The sequence below is a fragment of the Oryctolagus cuniculus genome, chromosome 11, assembly GCF_051225735.1.
Source record: "Oryctolagus cuniculus isolate XC-2025 breed Fujian yellow rabbit chromosome 11, ASM5122573v1, whole genome shotgun sequence".
NCBI classification, from domain to species: domain Eukaryota; kingdom Metazoa; phylum Chordata; class Mammalia; order Lagomorpha; family Leporidae; genus Oryctolagus; species Oryctolagus cuniculus.
Window position 1 is genome coordinate 116,599,715 of NC_142877.1, and position 26,886 is coordinate 116,626,600.

Below are 26,886 nucleotides of genomic sequence, written 5' to 3' on the forward strand. Positions count from 1 at the left end.
TTATGCAAACAGCAAGGGGAAGCTTTATTGATTATCCAGCATGCTGGGGCTGTCTGATCATCATGAACAGAGCAGCCCCGAATAACCAAAGGTTAGGGTTTATAAAGGCAAAAACCACAAAACCGGGAAGGGGGGAATACACGGTTGCTATGCACGGTTGCTAAAATCAAAAGAGAGTACATAAAATCAAAAGAGTATATGGTTACTGGGGTCAACATAACCTAAAACCTAATTGAAATTAATATTTATCATAATCTTGACAATACCAGTTACAATATTACAATTAGCAATTAGGACTTGACATTAATGTAAGACACAGACAAATCACATCTTTATTATTAGCCCAGGTAACCCAGGTGCAACCTTTCTACTTTTAAGCTTGAGCAGTCATGCTAGGGGGTTTTTGTGCGTTGCCAAGGGTGATGTAGTGCACTGCTATTGTCCGACTATTTGAGATCATAGTTTCAGACCAGAGTCTCACAGTGGGGGGGTGCTTTCCCAGAATGCAGTCTCAAGTGCTCCAAAATGGAGTCCCTACTGCCAAGGTGCTACTCTGTCTTATTTTTTTACAGCTGTACCAGCAAGGTTTAAACCTGTAAGCTTAAGCTTAACTTTTTACACCTGCACATATACAATTTTAACTCTTCATTCCCCACTCCTTGTTGTGAGGATCTCTAATCTTAGAGATTTGTTTTTGTATCTTTTAATGTGACATATTGTTGTCTTATGACCATGTGTTTAACATTTTTAACTTGTTTCCGCACGAAGGTGATGAGTCTATTTAACACACAAGGTCCTATGGTTACAATTAGGAATAGAACAATTAAGGGTCCTGTTAGGGCTGACAGTAGAGTAGTAAGCCATGGGGACCGGCCGAACCATGGCTCAAACCATCCCTGTTGAGTTTTCCTTTCCCGTTGCCATTTTTCCAGTCGTTTTTTGAGTTTGGCCATGGAGTTTTTAACCACCCCGGTTCAGTCAGCATAAAAACAACATTTTTTCTTTAGGGCCACGCATAACCCACCCCCATGAAAATGAGATTTAACCCCCGCCTGTTCTGTAATACTGAAATGCAGATACTGGGCTGCATCTGGGAGATTGTGGAAGATTTGTCAGGCAGAAGGGGCGGGCATCTCCACCTGGCAGGTTATCAGGTAGAAGGGGGCAGGGCAGGATGCAAAGGCCAGGCTGCCCGTGAAACATTGTCAGGATGACTGAGATGTAGATGCATATGCTGGACACATTAGGCCTTTATGTCACACACACATAAGCTCATAACTGACTTTCTGCCTAATATTTTTCCCTCAAGAGGTAATACCCAAAATTCTTCTTTGGGATTATGGATGGAGTTCTGTTTTCTGTAACTTCTTCGAAGCTGGCATGTGGGCGTCGAGGGGGATTTGGGTATTTCCTCTTGCTACCTGTCTTATGGTGTGCAACAGTGGCCTTGGAAAGACTGTACTGCTCGGTCCAGAGGGCTGCTCAGGTAGTCCAGTGGAATGGGCTGGAAGTCTTGCCTGATGACCATTTGGAGTTAGCAGCTTTTAGTCTGTTAGAGACAAAACAAATAAGGGCATTAAAAACACACGGTGTAAAGAGAAGCATCTATAGTCTCAGTACAGGAGTGGAGGGGACCACTTTCCCCTGGAACTGGCAGGGAGGGCTTTTTAAGTTTAATACTATTGGATAGGCTTTTAAGGCCTGGCAGGGTGTGTGAGGCCCAGACCTATCCATGGGGTGCTGTTAAGAAAATTGTTAAGAGATGCAAATCTCCTTTAAGGGAGGCACCCTGTTGACTCGCATTACATGGCTGGACTAGGAGAGTTAAATAGGAGGCTGATAGAAATAGGCAACTTACATTTTACTGACCCTAAGCCATCCCCAGTAGCAGTGGCTGGAGCTGGAAGCTGGGCAGAGGCTGGGCAGAGCCAAAGGCTTTTTAGCTCGGGGCCACAGGGTCTGTAGTTCTGAACCAGGAGTCCTTCGACACCCAGGGCAGTTCCGTGTCCAGTGGCCGTGCTCTTGGCAAGGCTAACAGAAGGCATTTGCTGTCACGACAGCTGCTTGCCCAGTGCCCTGGCTCCTCATATTAGCAACAGGTGCCATTTGGGGTGCACTGGCCTTGCTGGGTCTCCTTGATGGCAATCACCGTGTAAAGCAGCCATTGATTGGTCTGTTGCCTATCCTCTGCTGCTAGCTTGCTCCTCATTTTTCTGGTCTCTAATAAAGTAGACAAGGAGGCAGCCTCTATGATGTCAGTCAAGGGGGTGCTCAACCCATCCCTGATTTTTGGAGATTTTTTTTAAATATCAGGGTGAGCTAGAAAAATTATGGTCATGGGCAAATTCTGACACTTAGTATTTTCCTGCGAGTTAAGACTGTGCCCATGAGGAGAACTATGACCCTTTAGGTAAGATCAACTGTGGTGACCTGCTTGCATACTTTGAGGTCCTCAGTTTAACTTTTTATCTATTTTTTAGTTTGGTTTAAAAGGGGAGTTCTGCCCATTTAACGCGTACACTGAAAAATTGATCTAGTAGTTTAACCCCCCCCCCTTTTTTTTTTATGTTGTTTGGGGCCCTATACTATGGCCAGGCATTATTACAGAAAAGGTCAGTCATCCCTTAAATAAGGTCTGGGGATCAAACCGTACGTCACAGTGGAGAGTCCTGCAGAACAGTAGTAACTTCCCTTCTGGAAGAGAAAAGAGGAGAAGTGAGGCAGCAAGTTGGGTCTCTAGCCTGACTTTCTGGGCTTTTAGATTTAACTGGCAGTTTAACCAGTGTATACTGTGTAGCCTGACTTAGAGGAGAAATTGTGGCAGAGGTCTCTGCCATCCTTTGGCTTCCGGGTATTTACCGTGTAGCCTGTAGACACGAGAGCTTTCTTGGGTTTCTGGAACCCAGTTTTCTAGCATCTGCCACATAACCATAACTTAACAGAGACAGTAGAGTACACAATGGATTAACATGAATTTTATGTCTCTTGTTGTCGAATAAACCAGAAATAATAAAAAAAACCTGTATATAAGAGTTTACATAATTTAGGATTATTTAACAGAGTCAAAAAAAAAGAGCTTACAGGACCTAACTCTAGAAATGGCAGAGTAACCGAATAAGCAGACACTGTTAAAACAGACGTTACAGTTTTTGCAGAAACAGATTTTAAGATTTATGATTTAGACCATTTTTAGATATTTACTAACATTAGTACACTTTTTTTTTTTTTTTAAACCCCATTGTTATAACAGAAGATTAGACTTTAACTTTAGGTCAGTGTAATTTTGGCATTAGCACTTAACTCTGTAAACAATATTTTAAAATTGTAAACATTTTAAAACTTTTTATGACTTGTTTACACCTTTTGAAACTTTATACTTATAGTTATTTTTACATAGTCTTGAATTGTCATGTATGGCCAACCTATGAGAATACATGTTAACAAACTCAAACAGTTTTTTTTTTAATTGAATTTGAGATGTTAAAAGTATATATAATATATTTTTCCAAGTTTTACTTAGCACTGATGCCTAGATGACTTAAGACACTGAGTTATTAATGAATACCACACCATTATCTGAAATAAAAGTTAAAATTACATTTTTATGTTTTTAAGTAACATGAGGATAACACCTCCTGGACAGCAAACATTAGTGCATGTTTACAACTTTGAAAAGATCTTCCTCATTAAGAGAAACAAGTTTAAAGCATATCAAAGACATGTAAAACTGAGCAAGCCAGCCACTGAGCAAACTTAAGGGCGTTTGCATTACCTCAATTTTTTGAACCAATCTGCATTGGCTTTCTTTAGTTAACAACATAAAGGCTTGTATACACAGAATTTACTCTTATTTTTATAAGACCGCTTTAGCTGGAAAGCAAAAACATAAATACAGCATAGGTCTGACACTATTTATAATATTTTAATATATTTTATATAATTTGAATTGACCCAAGCAGCTGTTACTTTAACAAATTTAGAGTCTCATTCTTTGAGAGTTCCAGGGATCCGACTGGAAGCCCAAAGTTGGAAGACTCGGTTTAGAATTTAAGCTGTCAGAGAGTCAAACCATTTAGCCAAAATTAGTACATTTCTGATCAGTTGGGTAATTACTTAGACATTAAAAACAGATAAACAATGTAAACAAACTTCGCGCTGTAGTTTTTCCAATCAAGACTCATAATGGCAATAGAAAAACGCGAAACCTTCAAGACAGGTGAACGCTCTCAGATGAGTCAGGGACAGCAGCACAGAAAAGAGCTGATTATCAGCATATGAACCCATTGTTTAGGTTTTTATTAGCTGCAAAGAGAATAACCCATCAGCTTGGAAAGGGTTAATGGCTTAAGGTTCTGGCTCCCTTAGGTAAGGTCAGCAGTGGTATTGAATTGGAAATTCCTCCAGGAGAGGAAAAAGAAGCAGCCCTGGGGTGGGGGCTCTGCCTAGAGATATTTGGAGTGCAGAGAAAGGCTGTGGTCCCCCATTTACAGGGAAGACTGCACACACCGGGGCCTGGCAGGACTAGCCGTGGGGTGTTGGGAACCTTCTATAATTTAACCAAAGCCAGATTAATTAGGACTACTGCAGACACTCAGTCAATTACAACAGATAGTTAACTTTAGCTCTTTTCCAGATTTAGTCCTCAGGCAATCAAAGCTTAGCAACAGTAATAGTTTACAAAAAACTTTTAAGACGCACCAGAGCTACCATAAGCTGCAAAGACGGAAAACTTTTTACCCGGTTGGAAAGGGTTAACAGGTAACAGGTAACAGCTTTTCCCCAGGTGGAGAGACCTGTGGAATTTCCCTCTCCCTTTCTCCTCGCCAGTGGTATAGGAATGGAGATGAGGAGAGCAAAAGAGTGGGGGAGGGAGCCCCCGGGAGGAGGAGGAAGGCAGAAAGCAATGAAGCTCCTCATGTCTGGGGGCTGAGTGGGGTTTGAAATCTCCTATCACTCAAGGTTACCCACTACCTAGTTGTCTGAGTTTACCTGGAGGGCCAATATTAGCCTCGACCGAAGCTAAGCCCTGCTCGCGTAGCAGTAGGCAGCGTGACCAGGCGTCCCTCCGAGAGAGAGACCTGGTCCTCGGGTCGCAGTCCGGCCGCCGGGAAGCCAAAGCGAGCTCAGGGGGTCTCCAGGCTCTCAGCCAACTGCCCTTCCTAATTTCCCTCCCGTTCCTTACAATCCCTCTGGAGTTTCGGCCGTAGCTAAGCCGTGGCCGGGGGGACTCCGCGTTCTCGGAGAGCTGTGGGGTGCCGGACACTCAACGGTCACTCCCACAGATCCGGTCCCGCTTGAGGGAAGGAATACTGACCTCCGATGTTTTCTCAAAATCCCGGTCTGGGTGCCCATGACGGCCAGGCAGGAGAACGGCCTCTTTCACTTGGCGAATGAGTGGTAAATGGAGAGCCCTCCGGGGGGCCATTCAGAGGCACAGAAAGACTGCCACTTTACCTTCTTGACTGACAAAGAAAGGTTATGTGCCCGGTCGCTTACCTCCGACCAATGATTCAAAGTTAGAGACAAAGGTGTAGACACAGTCTGGCCCATGTTAGCAGACAACACAATGTACACGAACAGACAAACAGTGTAGAGAATCAGCACACAACAACCACACAAAGTGTCCGTAGAGGAACTGAGATAAACTACTGGTCACGACGATGCTGGCAATACAAACACAGACTCTGGAACCGCCTCAGAGCCCTGTGAGGACGCCGGTAATACAAATGCAAGCTCCGGAACCACTTCAGAACCTACAAATGCAGACTCCAGAACCACTTCAGAGTCACGCGACAATGCTGGCAATACAAATGCAGATTCCAAATCTACCAAATGGGAACCATCACAGCGCCCCATACAATGCTAAATGACAAGAGAATACAATCAACAAACAACAAGACAACCAACAAAGCACCTTACAACTACAAAAGACTAATAATAAGAAGGCCTTACCGGCCACCCCGTCTGTGCTGGGAATGCAGACTCCACGCCTGCCCCGTCGGAAGTATCTGGGCGTCCCCAGCCTTCCTTTGTCCTCCTGAGGCGTCCCTCAGGGCCGTAGCCTGTGGCCCCCGGGCACGTCTGCCGGCCACAGCCAGGAAGGGCTCACGCCCTGTCCCAGCAGCTACTACACCAGCACAGTTCCCAAAACCCTAGAGCGCTCACAAACCACCAAAATCCAGAATGAAGAGACACAAACCACAAATAAGCCGGCTGACAACACGAATAGGCGCCTGCACTTACCCCGAGAGATATCCGTTGGAGACGTCCGCAGGCAGCAGTCAGATCTCGCTGGGGCCTCCAAATGTTAGAGTCGACTGCCCGAAAAACGTCACCAAGAGACATCTCTTATGCAAACAGCAAGGGGAAGCTTTATTGATTATCCAGCATGCTGGGGCTGTCTGATCATCATGAACAGAGCAGCCCCGAATAACCAAAGGTTAGGGTTTATAAAGGCAAAAACCACAAAACCGGGAAGGGGGGAATACACGGTTGCTATGCACGGTTGCTAAAATCAAAAGAGAGTACATAAAATCAAAAGAGTATATGGTTACTGGGGTCAACATAACCTAAAACCTAATTGAAATTAATATTTATCATAATCTTGACAATACCAGTTACAATATTACAATTAGCAATTAGGACTTGACATTAATGTAAGACACAGACAAATCACATCTTTATTATTAGCCCAGGTAACCCAGGTGCAACCTTTCTACTTTTAAGCTTGAGCAGTCATGCTAGGGGGTTTTTGTGCGTTGCCAAGGGTGATGTAGTGCACTGCTATTGTCCGACTATTTGAGATCATAGTTTCAGACCAGAGTCTCACAGTGGGGGGGTGCTTTCCCAGAATGCAGTCTCAAGTGCTCCAAAATGGAGTCCCTACTGCCAAGGTGCTACTCTGTCTTATTTTTTTTACAGCTGTACCAGCAAGGTTTAAACCTGTAAGCTTAAGCTTAACTTTTTACACCTGCACATATACAATTTTAACTCTTCACAGTCAGTTCTGGTTCCGGGTCCCAGGTGGAAACATGCTGGGGCCACGGGGTGAGGACCCTGAGGAGGCGAGCGAGAGCTTGGGGGAAGGGGCAGCACAGGGTCAGGATGGAGCTTGTGTCACTTCTCTCGCTGGGACAGCACGCAAACATCTACTGCGCCAGGTCTGTGCTGGGCGGCCGAGACCGGATCTCTGCCCCCGCCCGGGGTGCCCAGAGGCGAGGAGGGAGAACACTGCCGCGTGGTGCCGGTTTTTGCGTGAACCCGTGAATAACGGAAAGGTGCGAGCGAAGCCTTGCTGTCCCATCTGCACCTTCGGATGGCCCCTGGGAAAGGGGCGCGCACCTCGGCACGGAGGCTGGGCGCGCAAAGCGCTGCTCCCTGGGGCGGAGCTCGGAGACGGGTTCAAAGCAGCATGGCACCTGCTACGGCGGGACGCAGAGCTGTTGAGAATAAGCAGGATTTTCCGCATCCCACTTAGACACTGAACCCGCCCCCGCCTCTGTCCCCGGCACAGCGGGCATAATGCTGTTTGCTGAGCGCCGCGCCGAGCGCTCTTCTGGTAGCACCGCATCGACCGTGCCTTAACACCCAGGCTCGCGCCAAGGATGACGATTTTTATCACCCTCGGCCAGTCTGAGGACACTCCCCGACTGGGTCTTCAGGAGGTGGTGGTGGTACTAGGCAGCGGGGTCGCAGCCCTTCCCGGCCGGGCGACCCCGGCCCTCAGAGCCTTCATCCGCAAGGGCTGGTTGAGATCGCGACGCAAAGGCGCCCACTTCCCCTCAGATCGCGCTCGGTGTGTGGCAGGCGACAGCAATCGCCGCGGACACGGGGCCTCGGACGTGTCCCAGGCACCGCTCCAGCCCTGCGCGCAGACATCTTAGCAGTTAGCAGGCTTTAATGTGTCTTTTTTTTTTTTTCAGATGTTAAAACAGGCGCAAAGTGCCTAAGTAACTTTTGAAGAGCTGGTCACGTTTCTCGGAAGCGAAAAGAAACGCATTAACCCCGCACCCCGAAAAGCCGAGTTTCCGGGAAACCCTTCCAGCCAGCCAGCCGCCCGGACCTAGGGGGCGGGGACCAAATGCCGGAAGTCCCGCCCCGGGGTGGGAAAAGCACCGCCCCCGGGCTTCCGCTTCCGCTCTTCCCGGCCACCTGCGCCCCGCGCGTTCTGACTGACCGGGTCGCGCGTTCGGGATGGCCGCGGCAGGCGACTGCGGCGGGCCCGACGGCTACCGTTCCCCGCTCGCCTCCCGCTATGCCAGCCCGGAGATGTGCTTCGTGTTTAGTGACAGGTACAAGTTCCGGACGTGGCGGCAGCTCTGGCTGTGGCTGGCGGAGGCAGAGCAGGTAACGGACCCGGGGCTCGAGGGGCCGGGCCGGTCCCTGCACGTGTTCCCGGTCCCGAGGAGCTGCGGCCCTAGGACGGGAACGGGGGTGCGGTGCAGAGCGCAGGCCCCGGGCGCTCCCTAGGTGTGGTCACCACCTGGCGAGACCGACGGTGCCTCCCCCGCCCTGCAGGCGGCAAGGGGCGGCCTTGGCCCCCAGGCCACCCCAGCGCCCAGAGCAGAGCTGGGGTTTGGATCCGGGCGCGGAGCCGAGCGCTCGGCCGCTGCGCCTTCCCCGCCGCCTCTGTGCCCTTGAGCCCGCCCTGGAACCCGTGCTGCCCAGGCCGCCGTCCCCGCCTCGGCCTCCGAGAGAGGAGAGAATCCGAGGCGGGGGTCGGGTAGACGCGATTTAGGGCGGCTCCTAGGGCCACGCTGGCCAGCGTTTCACAGGGAAGTGGCCCCTCCAAGGGCGCCCAGGCCTGTGGTGGCCTGGAACCGCCCCTCGTCCTCCGCCCCATCCCCCGTCCTAGACTCCCCTGCCCACCCTATCACTGTGCTCCGAAATACGTGGGGTGACAACAGCAGGCAGGCACGGTGTCTCCCGCGTCCCAGGCTGTGTGTGTGTGTGTGTGTTTTAGCGGTTTATTTTATTTGAAAGGCAGAGAGAGGTTTTCCATCCGCTGGGTCACTCCCCCAGATGGCCACAAAGGTTGGGGCTGCGCCGATCCGGAGCCAGGAGCTTCTTCCGGGTCTCCCACGTGGGTGCAGGGGCCCAAGCACTTGGGCCATCTTCTGCTTTCCCAGGCCACAGCAGAGAGCTGGATCGGAAGTGGAGCAGCCGGGACTCGAACTGGCGCCCACATGGGGTGCCAGCACTGCAGGCGGTGGCTTTACCTGCTACCTACCCCACAGTGCCGGCCCCCAGGCTCTGTTTTGGGACTCCACGTACAGCAGCTCACTCAGCCCGGTGCGGGGAAAGAAGAGGAAATGGGGTGGCTGTGCTGGGCTTGAGGGTGCCTGCGTGGTGTGCACTCCCCTTAGATGAGGAGAGCGCCACTCTGGAATCCGGCTGCTGGTGATGCCTCCCAAGTGGCTCCAGCCGCCGCTGGGATGCAGAGTCCTCTGCACGTGTGTGCTTTGTTCTGGCCTGCACATCCCAGGCGATGCCTACGGTTTTGAATTTGGGTCCTCTTTCACCTGGGGTGTCAAAACTAACAGCATACGTTCTATAATAATTAAGGGAAAAATTACAGAATGAGAGATTAGGACGAATGCTGAGTTACATTTGAGAGCAGAAAGAGCACTCTGGAGACCCAGTGATGCTGCTGGCTTCAGCCACCCCCCCCCCCCCCCCCCCCCGATGTATAGGCTGGAGGAAGCTATAGGGCTACCTGCCCCCTGCTGTTTTGCTCTGGGAGGAGCCCTGAGGTTTGGGGTCTGCTGACTGCACAGGACCCAGGCAGCTCTTCCACACGGGAAGTGTCTAGCAGCTGAACTTTGAAATTTCAATGGATCCGCTTCAGTTTTCCAAAATTTTGATTATTTGTAAGAGACAGAGATCTCTCATCCACTGGTTCACACCCCAAGTGGGACAGGCTGCAGCCCAAAGGCCAGAACTCCACGTACGTAGGTCTTCCCTGGGTGGCAGGAACCAGGTGCCCTGAGCCTCCCAGGGTGCACACTGGCAGGAAGCTGGAATTGGAAGTGGAGATAGGATTCCACCCCAGGCGTGTGGGTATCTTAACTGCTGTGCCAAGTGCCTGCCCCCAGTTTAAATTTAAATAGGCACACCTGGAAAGAAGCTGTGTCTGCATGGACAGTACTATTCTAAGGTGCTGGATCCTCCCAGATCAGCGTAAGGTGTTGATGTCTTTATTTTCTCATCAGTAGCTCCCAGAATTGCTGTCAGCTGTACTGAATTTGCTGTACATAATTTGTTGGCAGAACAACAAATTAAGAATTACAGAATCCAGAGCTGGTGCTGCGGCATAGTGGGTAAAACTGGTGCCTGGGGTGCTGGCTTCCCAAATGGGCGCTGGATCAAGTCCCAGCTGCTCCACTTCCAATCCGGCTCCCTGCTCATGCACCTGAGAAAGCAATAGAACATGGCCCAAGTGCTTGGGCCCCTGCACCCATGTGGGAGACCTGGAAGAAGCTCCTGACTCCTGGCTTTGGATCAGCCCAGCTCCAGCTGTTGTGGCCAGTGGGGAGTGACTCAACAGGTAGAAGCTGTCTCCCTGTGACTCTGCCTTTCAAGTCAAAGAAAGAAATCTTTAAAAAAAAAAAGAATTTCAGAATACTTAATTTTGATTTCCCTGAGTAAATTCGCCCACGTCCAGCGTCCAGCTGCCACGCTGTGGGCACTGAGGATTAAGTCGGGGAGGATCTCGCTGAGGGGACGGCCCAGGGTCAGTGGAGGTCAGCGTACGTTGTTGTCTGATGTATTAGAGTTTGCTCAGAATGTGAGTTTTCATCATGCACTTAGCAGGTGCCTCCCCCACCTCCGTATTTCGAACTTGCCCCATGTTTTAGTTGAAGGATTGGGAAGCAGGGCAAAAAATACTCACAGGAACTACTCTTGTTGGTGTCCCTCCAAACGACTGATCCTGAGGCTTTTGTATTTTGTTTTTCCCATTGTGCAGACGTTGGGTTTGCCCATCACAGATGAACAAATCCAAGAGATGAAGTCCAACCTGGACAACATAGACTTCAAGATGGCAGCTGAGGAAGAGAAACGGCTGCGGCATGACGTCATGGCTCACGTGCACACGTTCGGCCACTGCTGTCCGAAGGCTGCACCCATCATTCATCTTGGTGCCACCTCCTGCTATGTGGGAGATAACACAGTAGGAACCCATGTTTTGTACACTTAGGATTCAGTCTTCATAAGGAATTGATAAATTTTATTTGATTTTTTTTCCAGTTTTAGGAAGTAACTCCGTAGAGCTTTAATTTGAGGAATGTCTTTGCTGAAAAATTTTCTGTTTGGGATTTTATTCCAGTCTGAGCACCCAGTTACGCCCATCACATAAGACCTGCAGGTGCTGCTCATCCTGTCTGTGCTGGGCGTAAGCCACGGCCTTGGCAGTTGGGTGGCCTCGGGGGTGTTCCGAAGAGCTGCTCTTTCCAAACCGTGTGACTTCTGTTTAAGGCACGATTACACTGTAATTGTTAAATGAAAACTCTAGTTAGCAAATGTGTCTTATACTCAGGCATTTCCCGGAGAGCTCACTAGGTGGTGGACACTCTTCTGAGCATTTTTAAATGTTGCTGTTTACTGAGTGCAGTTGTTTGCCCATCTGCGCGCTCTATTTTGAGAGTGCACCTTCACTCCAAGAAGTTCTCTCGTTTCTGCTGCGGTCAGCCCGCATTCCTGCACGCGCCAGCTTCCTGCCCGCCTCTCTTACAGATTCAATGTGCATGCAGTCCTAGAAAACACAGGCTTCTCGGCGTGGCTTAATAATCCGTCCTTACAGATGAGGGGGTTTAAGGAGAGGCTGAGGAGCTGGCTCAGGACTATGTGGCAGAAAGGGTCCCAGCCCAGTCAGGGGGCGCCAGTGCTTGTGCTTCTGATCGCAGGCTGCCCGTGGGACCAGAGAATGAAGGTCCAGATAACCCTCCCGCCCAGCAAGAAGTCAGTACTTCTTTTAGTCCTAAAAAGTACATAATTAAAGAGTGTGTGATTGGTGAGTCAGATAATGGGAGAAGAATGTCCGCTAACTTGGAAAATCCTTTCTAAAAATAGCCAGCGCGTAATTGGGCTCAACCATTACTGTCCCGTTTAAGCATGTGTTGGGGTTGTGTGAACGCTTAGCTCCCTCTGGCATCTTTATGTTTCCTAAGCTTGCCTTGATGTTCCGGGCTTGCCTTTCTTCACCAGCGACGGTAGGGTCGAGAAGGGGAGGAGACCGGTGGGAGTGCCGTGGGAAAGCTCAGAGACGCAGGCGCTCTGGGAAAACAGAAACCTTGTGGACTTGCAGATTTTTCACTCATTTTAGATAGAATGTACGTTGGGCTTAACAAGTGCAAGTTTTGTTATAGATCCAGTGGTATTGCTGTCTAAGTTAGTGTATTTCTAAAACAGTAACCAGAAAAGACCCTCTGTTGGCATCTTCTGGTTTGCACGGTGGGTTGCTAATGGTGAGACAGGCTGCCAGCTGAGAGAACCCCCGATGGTGATGGCCACAAAGTGTGGTAACAGTTCTGTTTGAGCAAAGCTGTTGAGTATAAGGCCACTGCGTGTTCCTTTGCAGGACCTGATCATCCTTAGACATGCGTTTGATCTGCTTCTGCCAAAGGTAAGGCTGGCGGAGTTTCCTACTTAGCGCCCGGTGGTAGGAGGTGGGCACCAACCAGCAGTGTGAATGCGTATGAGATCATTTTTTCAGTGAACAAACCTGTAACCCATCTGAAGAATTAATTGTCTCTTTTTGGTTAAAGCACTGTAAATTGAGGGGCCGGCATTGTGGCGTAGGGGGTAGAACTGCTGCCTACAACTCCAGCATCCCATATGAGCACCGGGTCGAGTCCTGGCGGCTCTACTTCCGATCTAGCTCCCTGCTAATGTGCCTGGGAAAGCAGCGGAAGATGCCCAAGTCCCTGGGCCCCTGAACCCACGAGGGAGACCCAAATAAAGCTCCTGGCTCCTGGCTTCGGTCTGGCCCAGCCCTAGTTATTGCAGCCATTTGTTGAGAGAACCAGCAGATGCAAGATCTCTGTCTCTGTCTCTCCCTCTCTATCTAACCGTGTCTTTGAAACAAAATAAATCTTAAAAAAAAAAAGGCACTGTAAGTGAAGAGCAGAGTCTTTGACATGAAGGCAGGCAGAGGCATGTAGCTGGAATGTGGGTCAGGACGATGATTTCTGCCTGTTTGTCTGCTGTGACCTTAAAAATTCATGACATTTCAGGCGGCTCCGCTTTCAGTGCATTGCCAGAACTCTTCACGGCACTTTAGGATACAGAGATGAAAAGATATGGCTGCTGGAGGCCTAATTTTATATAAACTTGTCTCCGGGTTTCTAGTTACATAAAGAACTCAACCTGAATTCCCCCTCTTTCTACCCCACGGTCTTTCTTTAGCTTGCCAGAGTGATCTCTAGGCTTGCCGACTTCGCTAAGGAACGAGCCGATCTACCCACCTTAGGTTTCACACATTTCCAGTAAGTAGTACATTTCCACATTTCCGTGGAAGCTGGGCTGTTTTGTGCGTGTGACTTTGAATTACTCCTTCAGTTCCCCCATTTTCATAGTGAACTTGAGATGAAGAGTCTCAGCATGATTTAGATAGGTATCTTGGAACGCTTACGAGGCATGAACCCAGTCCTCGCCTGATGAGTACTGTTTACTTACCCAATGGTTTACTTGGGTATCCGTGTGTGTACCAAGAGCCTTGGTGATATCCCTACACCTTCACGTAGTAATTCCCTTCTTGAGAATCTAACCCAAGGAAGCAATCCGAATTATGAGAGCAACCTTGTCCCAAGATTGTCTGTTACAGTCTTATTTATGATAGTAAGCATTGGAAACAGTTTAAATGTCTGACAATAAGGCAATACTTAAATAGGGTCTAAGAAAGCCACTGGCTGGAATAATGTGTAACCATTAAGATGATGCTCATTAAGACTTAGTAACGGGGCTGGCACTGTGGTGCAGCAAGTAAAGCCACTGGCTGCAGTGTCAGCATCCCATATGGGCACCAGTTCTTGTCCCGGCTGCTCCACTTCTGATCCAGCTGTCTGCTGTGGCCTAGGACGGCAGTTGAGGATGGCCAAACTCCTTGGGCCCCTGCACTTACATGGGAGACCTGGAAGAAGATCCTGGCTCCTGGCTTTGGATTGGCCCAGTTCTGGCTATTACAGTCATTTGGGGAGTGAACCAGTGGATGAAAGATCTTTCTCTGTCTCTCCTCTCTTTGTAACTGCCTTTCAAATAAATAAATACATTCTTAAGAAAAAACAGACTTAACATTGAAATGTGCTTAGGTTAATGTTATGGGGGAAAGACAGCTTATACATTGCACAACGATTGGATCAAAGTATTCCATGAAAGGGGCCATCATTGTGCTTGTAGTGCGTTAAGCTGCCACTTGTGGCACTGGTGTTCCATAAAGGCGCTGGTTCAAATCATGGCTGCTCCACTTCCCGTCCAGCTCCCTGCTGATGGCCTGGGAAAGCAGAAGAAGATGACCAAGTGCTTGGGAGTCCCAGGCTCCTGGCTTCAGCCTAGGGGAGTGAGCCAGCAGGTGGAAGGTATCTGTCTCTCTTTTTCTTCTTCTGTCTGTAACTCTGCCTTTTAATTAAATCTTCTTATTAGAAAAAATTCCATAATATAAATACTGATTACTGTAGTTATGAGATACAGGATAATTTTTTTCCATAATTTTTATTTTTAAAAATATCTATTTAGCCGGTGCTGCGGCTCAATAGGCTAATCCTCCGCCTGCGGCGCCAGCACCGGGTTCTAGTCCTGGTCGGGGCACTGGATTCTGTCCCGGTTGCTCTTCTTCCAGTCCAGCTCTCTGCTGTGGCCTACAAAGGCAGTGGAGGATGGCCCAAGTGCTTGGGCCCTGCACCTGCATGGGAGACCAGGAGAAGCACCTGGCTCCTGCCTTCGGATCAGTGCGATGCGCCGGCTACAGCGCGCCGGCTACAGCGGCCATTGTGGGGTGAACCAACGGTAAAGGAAGACCTTTCTCTCTGTCTCTCACTGTCCACTCTGCCTGTCAAAAAAAAAATTATTTAAAGATTTATCTACTTACTTGAGAGGCAGAGTTAGAGAGAGAGGGAGAGACAGAAAGTCTTCCATCCATTGATTTACTCCCCATGTGGCCTCTGGCTGGAGCTGGGCCACTCCGAAGCCAGGAGTTTCTTCTGGATCTTCCACGCTGGTGCAGGGACCCATGCACTTAGGCCAACTTCCACTGCTTTCTCAGGTCACCATCAGGGAGCTGGCTCAGAAGTGGAACAGCCAGGACCTGAACCAATTCCCGTATTCGATGCTGGTGCCATAGGCGGAGGCTTAGCCCACTACACTATGGTGCTGGCCCCAAGATTCAGTTATTTATTTATTTGAAAGGCAGAGTGACAGAAAGATCCATCCACTGGTTCACCCCCGAAATGACCACAACAAACTGCCAAGGCTGGGCCAGGCCAGAGCTGTGTCCACATCTCCTGTGTGGTGGTAAGGGCCCACACACTGTGCCATCATCCATTGCTTTCCCAGATACATCAGTGGGTGCTGGACGAGATGTGGGGCTGGATTGGCCGGGACAGGAGCCTGCAGTCTGATAAGGGAAGCCAGTGTTGAAAGTGAGTCTGCTTACCCTGGCTGGATGAAGATGCGGCCCCCCGGCTTCTCTCGTGCCCGACGTCTGTGTTGCGTCTGTGTCGAGTACTCAGGGTGTGTCACACAAGCCTGTGCTCCTGAATCCAGTCTCTGCCCCCTGACGCGGTTGACTTTATCCGGCCCCAGCATCTCTTCCTCGGCCTGCTGTGCCTCTCTGTAGAGTAACTCACTGAATTGGAAGAGCGACAGAAACGCTGGAGCCGAGACCGTCGGTCAGAGTCAAGTTACGTCTCAGTGCCAGCCTCTGTACGGAAAGCTCTGAGGAAACCCATGGGCCTTGATCAAACAGCAAAATAGTGCCTGGTCTACTTCGAGCCCTTCGCCATGGCAGAGTGGCCCTTACTGCCGGTCAAGGGAGGGCCACGAGCGAGCTGATCATGCAGTACTCAACCCCTGCTTTTTTTTTTTTTTTTTTTTTTTTAATTTATTTGAAAGAGTTACAGAGAGAAGAGAGGTCTTCCACCTGCTGGTTCACTCCCCAAAGGGCCACAACAGCTAGAGCTGCTGGGCCTGGGCCAGGCCAAAGTTAGAAGTCCAGAGCTGCTTCTAGGTCTCCCACGTGGGTGTAGGGGTCCAAGCACTCGGGCCATCTTCTGCCGCCCTCATAGGCTCATTAGCAGGGAGCTGAATTGGGAGTGGAGCAGCCTGGTCTCGGATGCTGGCCTCACGGGTGGGGCCTAACCTGCTCCGCCACAGAGCCGGCCCCTCAGGGAAGCTGGGATTGAGCCTTAGCTGCCTGACCCCTGGCTGTGCTTGTTGCAGATGAACCCTTGCTTTCTTCTGCACTGTGTCGGTGGTTGGCTTGCTGTGCATCCAGCAAGCAGGAGACCACCGTGCAGGTCCTCCATTTGTAACATTTCTCTGGGAGTGGTGGAAGGAGAGCTCTCGGCTGCCATGTTTAGCAGGCAGCACCTCTGCACATCCATCCATGTAATACAGCTTTGCTGAGATATAATTCACATACAATATGTGTGGCTGGATGGTTTTTTAGTACATCACAGAGCCAGACAGTCTTTACCACTGTGTAATTTCAGAATATTTCCATCGCTCCAAAAAGAAATCCCATACCCGTTAGCAGTCATCCTACCTCCTTCCCGTGCACCTGCCAGTCACTGATATATTTTTTGTCTCTGGATGTGCATGTTCCAGAAGTTCATATAAATGGAATCGTGCAGTTGTGACTTTGTGATTGGCTTCTTTTTTGCTCAGTCTGGTTTCAGTGTCCATCCGTGTGGTGGCAGCGTGTGTCAGAGCTTCCTTTCTTGTCGTAGCTGAGTGGCATCCCCGTGTGTGTGCACACCACACTTTGCTCACTCGCTCATCACTTGATGGCCATCTGGGCTGTCAGGAACAACGCTGCCGTGAACAAGGCCAGGCCAGCTGACTTCTGGCTTCCCTTCCCCCAGTAATCCGTCCTTGTGAATGGAGAAGGAAGACCACCATGCGATTAATCTAGGGGTGCTGTAGCTTGTGAGATGCCAAGCCTGGACGTCCTGGCCCTGCCGTGAGGTTGCCGGCTGTCAGTGTCATTAGCCAAGCAGAGAGATGCCATTTGGGATGGGCTAGGTTATCCATCGGAACTTGGATATTATTATTCATAGTTATGTTTTCTGTTCAGAAACAGACCTTTCATGGATTGGTTTGGACTTCAGGCTGAACAAAGGCGTCTGCTGCCTTCAGAGGTCCGGGGGCTTCCTCCCTAGCGGGGCAGCTCCTGACACAGGAGAGCCTTTGTCCCTTACTGCCGGCAAGCAGCCTTCTCCTCTGCGCTCATCTTGCATGTAATGACTCAATAGGTTGTTGTTTTTTATTTTTTAAATATTTTATTTATTTGAAAGGCAAAATTAGGCAGAGAGAGGTCTTCCACCCACTGGTTCACTTCCCAAATGGCCGCAATGTCTGGGATTGGGCCAGGCTGAAACCAGGAGCCAGGATCTTCTTCTGAGTCTCTCATGTGGATGCGGGGGCCCAAGCACTTGGGCCGTCTTCTGCTGCTTTCCCAGGTGCATTAGCAGGGAGCTGCATCAGAAGTGGAGCAGCTGGGACTCAAACCAGCACCGTTATGGGATGCTGGTGCTGCAGGTGGTGACTTAACCCCCTGTGCCATAGCGCCGGCCCCTCCACAGTTACCTTATTTATTTTCTTCTTGTTTATACTACAATGTAAGCTCCGTTGGAGGGGAAGCTTGTGTGATATTTCTTGCCAGTGTCTGAAGATATGTTGAACAAAGTAGAATCTGCCCTTATATTACTAAATGGGCTTCTTGTAAGGCCCCGGGTTTGAGACTTCTGTGTTCCCACTGGGCTGTTTTAGGCCTGCTCAGCTGACCACAGTTGGAAAACGCTGCTGTCTTTGGATTCAAGATCTCTGCATGGATCTCCAGAATTTGAAGCGTGTCCAAGATGGCCTGCGCTTCCGAGGCGTGAAGGGCACGACGGGCACCCAGGCCAGCTTCCTGCAGCTCTTTGAGGGAGATCACCATAAGGTATCATGAAAATGGCCTGGGGCACAGAAACTCAGTGGCGGGAGCCTAAGATACAAGCTGGCCTCCAGGACGTTGGGAAAGTTGGTCCTGGGATGGGGGTGGTGGTGGTGTATTTGGACTGGCAGGAGGTCAGCAGAGGGCTGAGGGCTGGGCAGGATCGCAGCTTGGGATATTGTACTAGACCCCTAGATTTCTGTAGGGATGTGTCTTTTCTCTCCAAGGTGGAGCAGCTTGACAAGATGGTGACAGAAAAGGCGGGATTTAAGAGGTGGGTGAGGGGCAGAGTGTTGGCCTCCCTGTTGAGGTGATGACAGGTCTGCTCAGTGGACCTCCAGATTTGACCTTGGCTTTTTGGCTTTTTCTATTCTTCTACCTGTTTCCTTCTATTTCTGGCCTGGGGCTTATTTTCTCTCCATCTGGGTTCCTTTTTTTTTTTTTTTTTTTTTTTTTTTTTTTAGTTTTTTTACAATTTTTAAGAAAAAAAGGAAACCGTTCACTTTTGATTTCTTGACGTAGCCTTACCCATGCCTTGTTGTTGTTTCTTGGTGAGGCCCTCCAGTGGGTTTCCGTCGAGGACCACCAGGCTCCACCATGGCTCCTTGTCCCAGGCAAGGGCACGCTGGCTCCCGTTTCCTTCTTGAGGCAGGACAGTGTCCTGAGAATTAGGAAAAGCAGTGGAAGGGCAGTTTGTTCTAAGAGCAAGTTGCCAGTCAGGTCCTCTGGGCCTGTTGTGATTTTACCGTACCAGGAAGACCAAGCTTTCAGTTGCTATCTGTTGTCCTTGTCTCTGTGGCTCAGCCGTGTCCTGAAACAGTTACCGTAGATCCCCTTTCCTGTTTGATTCTAGGGCGTTCATCATCACGGGTCAGACCTATACTCGAAAAGTGGACATTGAGGTGCTCTCTGTGCTGGCTAGCTTGGGGGCGTCGGTGCACAAGGTGAGGGGTGGAGCTTGGGTACCACAGGCCCACTCAGTCAGCCTCCCACTTCTGTGTTTGTGTCTCTCAGTGGGTAACTGCGCACGTTTTCACAGTTTGGGGTCTTAAATTAAGGTGTGTTCAGACTCGTTCTTACATTCTCTTGAGAGTTACTCCAAAGACTGCAAAATGTCCATATTAAAATTAATCCTGCCAGTGTCTTTCCCTGGGGTCTTTGCAGTGGTTCACACGGGCAGTTCCACGCTCCTGGAACTTGTATCCCAGCTCTTCAGGGGCAACGCGGGTCTGAGTGAGATGCCCCGAGGGAGGACAGCCAGCGGCAGTGCCCCTGAGAGCTCATGTCCTTCTGCAGCCTGCTCCCTGTCCCTGACTGTCCCGCACACCAAGAGTGTGGGACAATGCCTGCTCCCTGTCCCTGACTGTCCCGCACACCAAGAGTGTGGGACAATGCCTGCTCCCCCGCTTCCCCCAGATTTGCACTGACATACGCCTCCTGGCCAACCTCAAGGAAATGGAGGAACCCTTTGAAAAACAGCAGATTGGTGAGTGTGACCTGGGGAGCTGCTGGAGAGGCCTGTGGCCGTGCGCTGACAGCTCATCCGCAGCTGCCTGTGTGCTCACTGTCTCTGAAGTCTCTCCGCCTTTGCATCCCACCCTGTCTTGGGGGCAGGCTCCAGCGCGATGCCATACAAGAGGAACCCCATGCGCTCAGAGCGCTGCTGCAGCCTTGCCCGGCACCTGATGACCCTGCTCATGGACCCGCTGCAGACCGCATCCGTGCAGTGGTTTGAACGCACCCTGGATGACAGTGCCAACCGGTCAGTGGAGCGGGACATCACGTACAGCACACTGGGAGGGAGGCTGACGGAGCGGCAGGAGGTTAAAGGATTGTCTGAGTATCTCTGTGGCTCTTCCTTGTCCCTAGGGAGCCCGACTCTAGCAGAGGCAGAAGCATAAGGCGGCAGTGTGATCATTGTTAGGACCAGAGTACACGCAGGGCACCAGGGAGAAGGAGGGAGGGAGGCGCTGTGTGGGAGGGGCCAGGGGAATAGCACAGTGCAGGTGAACCGCATCTAGAGCGCCAATCAAGACGCAAAGGCGGGAGAAAGAGCAGCGCAGGGCGTAGCAGCTGAGTGGTGCTGGGGAGTACCGGCACTGCGGCGGGAGAGGCGGCAGGAGAGGCGGCAGGGCGGTCGGTGAAGGGCTTCGCAGGCCCTGAGAGAGACCGCGGGCGTTACCCTGAAGACGGGCGGATGCCGACCGAGAGGTCCTGGCTCAGTAATAGTACCAGGTGACTGCTACTGAGATTCCAGCATGCGCGGGTACCTGACCTCCTGCTCACTTAGAACAGATTCACCTCATCTTAGTTGCTTGCGTTGAATTGGGATTTCTTGAATGAAAAGGATGTGAAGTTAAAGCTGGCTTTCTGAGAGCTCCGTCTAGTCCAGGGTTTGTCTCTGGAAACAAGTCATGTGAGTTCACTGGGAAGTCAGCCTTTCCCTCCGCCCCCGTACCCAAGGCCGGGGGCTGTTTCCGGGATCCTCCATCCTCCAGGGGGACAAAAGTGTGGAGATGGCAAGTCCCTTACGTAAAGTGGAATAGTATTTGCAAACACCCTACACATATACTTCAAAGCATCTTTATATTACGTCCTTCAACAGTGTAAATGCTGTGTAAGATTGTATTGTTTAGGGAATAATGACAAGAAAAAAGTCTGTACCTTCAGTATGTACGCGATTACTTTTCCCCAAATCGAATTTTCAATCTGCACTTGGCTGAATCCTTGGGTCTTAGGCCCTCAGGTGTGGGGGCCGGCCGTTCCTGACCCACTTCACCTGCTAAAGCACGCTGGGGACAGTGTGAAGGCTCGCTTGTAGGGGGCATGGATCTGGGCAGAGCAAGCGAGGAGTTGACTGTGGAAGTCCTAGTCCACGCTGGCGCGGTGGCCGTGTGAGTGGAGAGAGTTGAAGGCACGGTAGGCAGCCTTCGTGGCTGATGGCAGTGAGTGATGGGTGCTGGTGCCGTCCACTGAGGGAAGGGCTGTGAGAGCGCAGTTGCGTGCGAGAGCGCGTGTTTGTCAGTGAGTGGGAGGCTCTGGGAAAATGGCTGAGTGCACTTGGGGTTGGGGATCAGCCAGGCGAGGCCTGGTGCGCGGGCAAGCACTGGACCAGAGGTGGTAAGTGGGGTCGTGAGGCCTTGGGGCAGCTGCAGGAGCGAGATGGGCGTGGAGCAGCCTGCTGGGACACACTGTACGCTGCTCTGAGAGTGTGCTTCGTGGCTGTTTGCTCTGCAGACGCATCTGTTTGGCCGAGGCCTTTCTCACCGCAGATACGCTGTTGATCACGCTGCAGAATATCTCTGAAGGCTTGGTGGTATACCCCAAAGTAAGAGGCCTAATGAAGTGAAGTGTGCGGGAGGGGTTGGGACATGGGGAAGCGTGCTCTGGGGCACATGGCGGGCCTGCTCCGCTTGCGGGGAGCCCTTCCCGGCTAAGCTCACCCCGTGCTCATGAGCTTAGCTCTCTGGGGTTCCTAGACAGGTTGAGAGGGAAAGGAAGGTACCTGACAGGGGAGGGTTGCGGGTGGGAGGGATGTTATGGGGGGGAAGCCATTGTAATCCATAAGCTGTACTTTGGAAATTTATATTCATTAAAATAAAAGTTTTAAAAAAAAAAAAAGAAAGAAAGGTACCTGACTTGTCCCAAGATGTCTGGCAGCACGGATCACCAGCTCTGCTGTGACCAGGCAGAGTAGGTGTCTCCGTTTGCCTGAGGCAGGCGGGTTGGTTTCCTAAATACTTAGCTCCGGAAGCCGGGCACCGAAACTTAGTAAACTTGAGGTCTTAGGAATCATTTCTACGAAGCTGCTTCTAAAAGTTTACTTAAATCAATCTTCCTCCTTTTTTTAAAAAAAAATATATATATTTTATTTATTTGAGAAGTAGAGTTACAGACTGAGAGGCAGAGAGAGAGAGAGGTCTTCCATCCGCTGGTTCACTCCCCAAATGGCTTCAACGGCCAGAGCTGTGCCGATCCAAAGCCAGGAGCCAGGAGCTTCTTCCAGGTCTCCCAGTTGGGTGCAGGGGTGGGGCCCAAACGCTTGGGCCATCTTCTACTGCTTTCCCAAGCCATAAGCAGAGAGCTGGATTGGAAGAGGAGCCGCCAGGCCACGGCGCCAGTCCCAATATTCCTCTTTTTTTTAATCAAAATGAATCTCTGGGTTAGTAAGAAAATGGAAAAACACCGCATAGAATGAAAACAACGTTGCTGCTCGCCCTGGCTGCAGTAGCTCGCGTCCCTGCTGCCTAGCTTGCCGGACACGGCATCTTGCTGCGCGTCCGCCTTTGTAACCTTAGAGCCATCTTTCCTGGCCCTCACTTAGTCTTTGCTTCTAGGTGATCGAACGGCGCATTCGACAGGAGCTGCCTTTCATGGCCACAGAGAACATCATCATGGCCATGGTCAAAGCTGGGGGCAGCCGCCAGGTGTGTAACCCAAGCCCCTGCAGCCCTGCTGTCTCGCTGTATGCAGAGTAGTGAACGAGGCACTTCCTGCCTGCCATACACTGCCATCTCTGAGGTCGCCGTGTGAACTCAGTTATTAAAAGTGAATCACTCGCCTGGGGGCAGAGTTCACCCTTGGCGAAGGAAGTGTGTCTGAATTTTCATGAGAGCTGATGGGAGTGCAGGAAATGGGGTCAGTGACTCACGAGGCTTCAGAGAGCGCCACCGTGGCGTGGGCGTAGACGGGGTGGAGGTCCTGGTGGGGTCGGCTGACTTCCAGGACACTCAGGCGCCCTTGGTGAAGCGCCACTGCTTTGCTCTCTTCCCAGGATTGCCATGAGAAAATCCGCGTGCTTTCCCAGCAGGCGGCCGCGGTGGTCAAGCAGGAAGGGGGCGATAACGACCTCATAGAGCGGATCCGGGCCGATGCCTACTTCAGCCCCATACATTCCCAGCTGGAGCATCTGCTGGATCCTTCTTCTTTCACTGGGCGTGCATCCCAGCAGGTGAGTGACCTCGGCGCCCTTGCAGAGGCTGCTCCAGCTGTCCTCTTTCCACGCTGCTGAGCTGCGAGACCTCAGACGCTGTCTTACGTGTGAGTGTGGCTAGTTAGGAACCCACTGGCAGAAGTGGAAAGATTGGGTGATTTTGAGAGATCCTTAAGTATTTCCCCTGTAGACTTCTCACAGTTCTCTTGGTCTCAAGCGTGTGGTGAGATGTGGGCAGAGCGCCTGGTGCCAGGCCTGGCTCCGCTCCCGACTCCAGCTTCCTGCTCGCGCACACTGTGGGAGACAGCAGGTGGTTGGGGCCCTGCCCATGTGGGAGACCTGGCTGGAGCTCTGCCCAGCCCCAGCTTCTGTGGGCATTGGAAAAAACCAGCAGATAGGAGTGTCTGTCTCTCTGTCTCTCTCTGACTTTCAAGTTAGTTAAATAAATGGAATTTTTTTAAATGTTGGTTTATTTGAAAGAGTGGTAGATATCTTTCATCTACTGAATGGTTCACAACCCCCAAATGTCCCAATAGATGGGGCTGAGTCAGGCCAAATCCAGGAGCTCTGAACTCAGTCCAGGTCTCCCACGTGGGTGGCAGGGACCCAACTACTTGAGCTGTTGCCTGCTGCCTCCCAGGGTGCACTGGCAGGAAGCTGGACTGCACTGGAGGGCCAGGCTGGACTGGTGCTCTGCTGTGGGATGCGGGCTCTCAAGCCTGCTGCGCCACAACGCCTGTCCCAGGAGGAAAAGTGTTTACTCTCAGGTGGGGTCTCTATTCAGTCTTCTGTTGTCTGTTGGCTGATAGGGAAAAAAATACATGATGTTGGTGTAGGGCCTGGAACTCCTCCTGTGGTCCTTGCTGCGTAACAGATACTTAGTGTTGTCATTTTCCTTATCTTTTGGGAAAGTCCAGAGGAATTAATTCAAAAACATGTGTCAAGGCCGGCGCCGCGGCTCACTAGGCTAATCCTCCGCCTTGCGGCGCCGGCACACCGGGTTCTAGTCCCGGTCGGGGCGCCGGATTCTGTCCCGGTTGCCCCTCTTCCAGGCCAGCTCTCTGCTGTGGCCAGGGAGTGCAGTGGAGGATGGCCCAAGTGCTTGGGCCCTGCACCACATGGGAGACCAGGATAAGTACCTGGCTCCTGGCTTCAGATCAGCACGGTGCGCCGGCCGCAGTGCGCTGGCCGCGGCGGCCATTGGAGGGTGAACCAACGGCAAAGGAATACCTTTCTCTCTGTCTCTCTCTCTCTCACTGTCCACTCTGCCTGTCAGAAAAGAAACAAAAACAAAAACATGTGTCAAATATATACCAGGTGCTCAATATGTGTTTGGTTTGGAGGATTTAAAGATGGAAAGCAAACTTGATAAATAGGTGGTTAAGTCCATGCAGGGATTTAGGGAATCACACAGTTGGAGACATCCCCATGGAGCAGAGGAAAGACCAGGGAGACGTCTCGTGTGAGCTTGCAAGGAGTTAGCCTGGGGACGCCGGGCTGAGAGGAGAGAGCAGCTAAGGCCTTGAACGCCGAGTGTTTGCAGAGCAGCGGGTGTCACAGGGTTTGCAGGTGCAGTTGTCTTGGATATTCAGATGGCTTTCCTGTTAATGTAATAGTCTGCTTGGAGAAAGAACTGGGGCTTAGGGAGACCAGTAAGGGGGCTGCTGCAGTGGGTGGTGCCAGCCGAGGGAAAGGAGGCCATCCCTGGAGCTGGCTGTGGGCTGGGGAGCGGGGAAGGAAGGCGCCATGACGATCTGAGCTGGCCTGACTGGGAGGCAGCGGTGAGGCGGAGAGAACGCGGGCTGGGCTGGTGCGAGGGCAGAATGGTGAGGGTGGGCTTGGTGTGTCGGGGAGAGCCTTGTGACAGACTAGCGGAAGAGAGAGGCTCAGTGCTGGAGTGACCCTGGATCGGGGGTCTCGGTGGGGCCCGCCGGCAGCGGGAAAGCTGGCGCCCACATTTCCACTCTCTTACCCTTCTTTCCCCTTTGCAGGTACAGAGGTTCCTGGAGGAGGAGGTGCATCCCCTGTTAAAGCCATATGGAAGTGTGATGAAGGAGAAAGCAGAACTGAGTCTGTAGAGCTGGAGAGAAGTAAATGAGAAGTCGTTGCTGGCTTTGAGAACTCTAATGCCGGGACATGAAAACGGTGTCTGTAGTGCCTTGTTTTCCTTCGAGAACCAGTAGCTGAAGTTAATCCAGTGCTTCCCGGCGCTTCTACGTTTCTCAAGGTTATAGCCCAGAAACAGTGCTGTGCCGACTCTCTTCTTTACAGCAACACCAACTGGCATAATGAATGCTCTAAGCATTGATGGGCTGTAGTTGGGCAGTCACCTAACAGCCTGTGCTGTAATGGAGTGTCCAGGGGCCGCCACCTGCACTGGGTGCTGGTTCAAGTCCCGGCCGCTCCAGCTTATCCAGCTCCCTGCTCGTGGCCTGGGAAAAGCAGCAGCAGATGGCCCACGTGTTTGGGTTCCTACACCCACAGGAGACCCAAAAGAAGCTCCTGGCTCCTGGCTTCAGCCTGGCCCAGCCCCAGCTGATACAGCCATTTGGGGAGTGAACCAGCAGATGGATGACTTCTCTCTCTCGCTCTCTCACTGTCTAACTGCCTTTCAAATAAAATAAACCTTGAAAATGTGTGTGTGTTCGTGTGTTTAAGTGTCTAGTAGTTCATGTAGTGCATTAAATCCTGACCTGAAAGTGAAAAACAGCATGGTTACTTGAGCACACTCACACCACTCTGAAGTTGAGAAACCTTAATTTGAACCATTTTAAGCTGGAGACTGTCCATAATATTTTTCTTTTTTTTTTTTAAAGATTTATTTGAAAGAGTTAAAAAGAGAGGTAGAGACAAGAGAATCCACTGGTTCACTCCCCAAGTGGCCCTAGTGGCTGGAGCTGTGCTGAGCCCAATCTGGAGCCAGGAGCTTCTAGGTCTCCCATGTAAGTGTGGGGACCCAAGCACTTGAACAATCCTCTCTGCTGCCTTCCTGGGCATGCCAGCAGGGAGCTGGGTTGGAAGTGGAGCAACCAGGACTCGAACCGGTGCCCCTATGGGATGCCGGCACTGCAGGCCAGGGCTTTAACCCACTGAGCCACAGAGCTGGCCTCCATGATCCTTTAATGTGTTCAATTTTTTTTTTTTTTTAAGACTTATTTATTTGAAAGAGTTATGGTGGGAGAGGGAGAGACAGGAGAGATCTTCCATACGTTGGTTCACTCCCCAGATGGCCACGACAGTGAGGAAGGAGCCCGGAGCTTGCATGTGGATGCAGGGGTCCAAGTACTTGGGCCATCTTTCACTGATTTCCCCAGGCCATGACCAGGGAGCTGGATCAGAAGTGGGGACGGCTCAGGGCTGGCGCAGTGGCGCGGTAGGTTAATCTCCCAGCGCTGGCATCCCATATGGAGACCTGTTCTGGTCCTGGCTGCTCTTCTGAGGAGCCACAGCCTCTGCTGTGGCCTGGGAAAGCACTAGAAGATGGCCAAGTCCCTGGGCCCCTGCACCCACATGGGAGACCTGGAGGAAGCTCCTGGTTTTGGATCGGCCCAGTTCCGGCTGTTGTTGCCATTTGGGTAGTAAACCGGTGGATAGAAGGCCTTTCTGTGTCTCTCTCACTGTAACTACTGTCAAATAAAATAAAAATAAAGGAAATGAGGTAGCTGGGACTTGAACTGCGTGTATATGGGAAGCTGGCATCACAGTGCCAGCCTCATCACATGTTCTGTTGTGAATCCCTGGTTCTCTCCTGATGGTGAATTGGGTTTACGTCTAACAGAATAGCCTAGATCCAGTGATTCAGGAG

At 51.1% G+C, this 26,886-nt stretch overlaps 1 protein-coding gene and 1 long non-coding RNA gene across 7 annotated transcripts; one reads left to right on the forward strand and one right to left on the reverse strand.

Annotated features, from left to right (window-relative positions):
- Positions 1-6,237, reverse strand: LOC149123639 (uncharacterized). Of its 5 annotated transcripts, XR_016217027.1 has the most exons (4): positions 5,315-6,237; positions 4,206-4,302; positions 2,654-2,694; positions 1-1,549 (listed from the first exon to the last, which is right to left on the reverse strand). It is a non-coding gene; the product is annotated as an uncharacterized LOC149123639 (long non-coding RNA). The 5 variants fall into 5 exon arrangements; XR_016217026.1 differs by lacking the exon at positions 4,206-4,302; XR_016217028.1 differs by lacking the exon at positions 4,206-4,302 and having other exon boundaries at positions 5,953-6,232.
- A 1,899-nt stretch (positions 6,238-8,136) lies between these two features.
- Positions 8,137-25,717, forward strand: ADSL (adenylosuccinate lyase). 2 transcript variants are annotated; one of them, XM_070052959.2, is made up of 13 exons: positions 8,137-8,346; positions 10,967-11,170; positions 12,578-12,622; positions 13,405-13,484; positions 17,983-18,154; positions 18,376-18,422; positions 19,002-19,092; positions 19,565-19,634; positions 19,763-19,910; positions 21,386-21,476; positions 22,486-22,575; positions 22,923-23,099; positions 25,073-25,717. In XM_070052959.2, the coding sequence occupies exons 1-13, from the start codon at positions 8,194-8,196 to the stop codon at positions 25,157-25,159; spliced, it is 1,455 nt and encodes a 484-aa protein (XP_069909060.1). In that variant the 5' UTR covers positions 8,137-8,193; the 3' UTR covers positions 25,160-25,717. The 2 variants fall into 2 exon arrangements, with proteins under 2 accessions (XP_069909060.1, XP_089165084.1); XM_089308958.1 differs by lacking the exon at positions 13,405-13,484.
- Positions 25,718-26,886: the final 1,169 nt, after the last annotated feature.

Coding starts and splice junctions, on each gene's coding strand:
- ADSL (XM_070052959.2), top strand. CDS start 8,194: ATGGCCGCGGCAGGCGACTGCGGCGGGCCCGACGGCTACCGTTCCCCG. Junction 8,347..10,966: donor GGCTGGCGGAGGCAGAGCAG/GTAACGGACCCG, acceptor CCCATTGTGCAG/ACGTTGGGTTTGCCCATCAC. Junction 11,171..12,577: donor GCTATGTGGGAGATAACACA/GTAGGAACCCAT, acceptor GTTCCTTTGCAG/GACCTGATCATCCTTAGACA.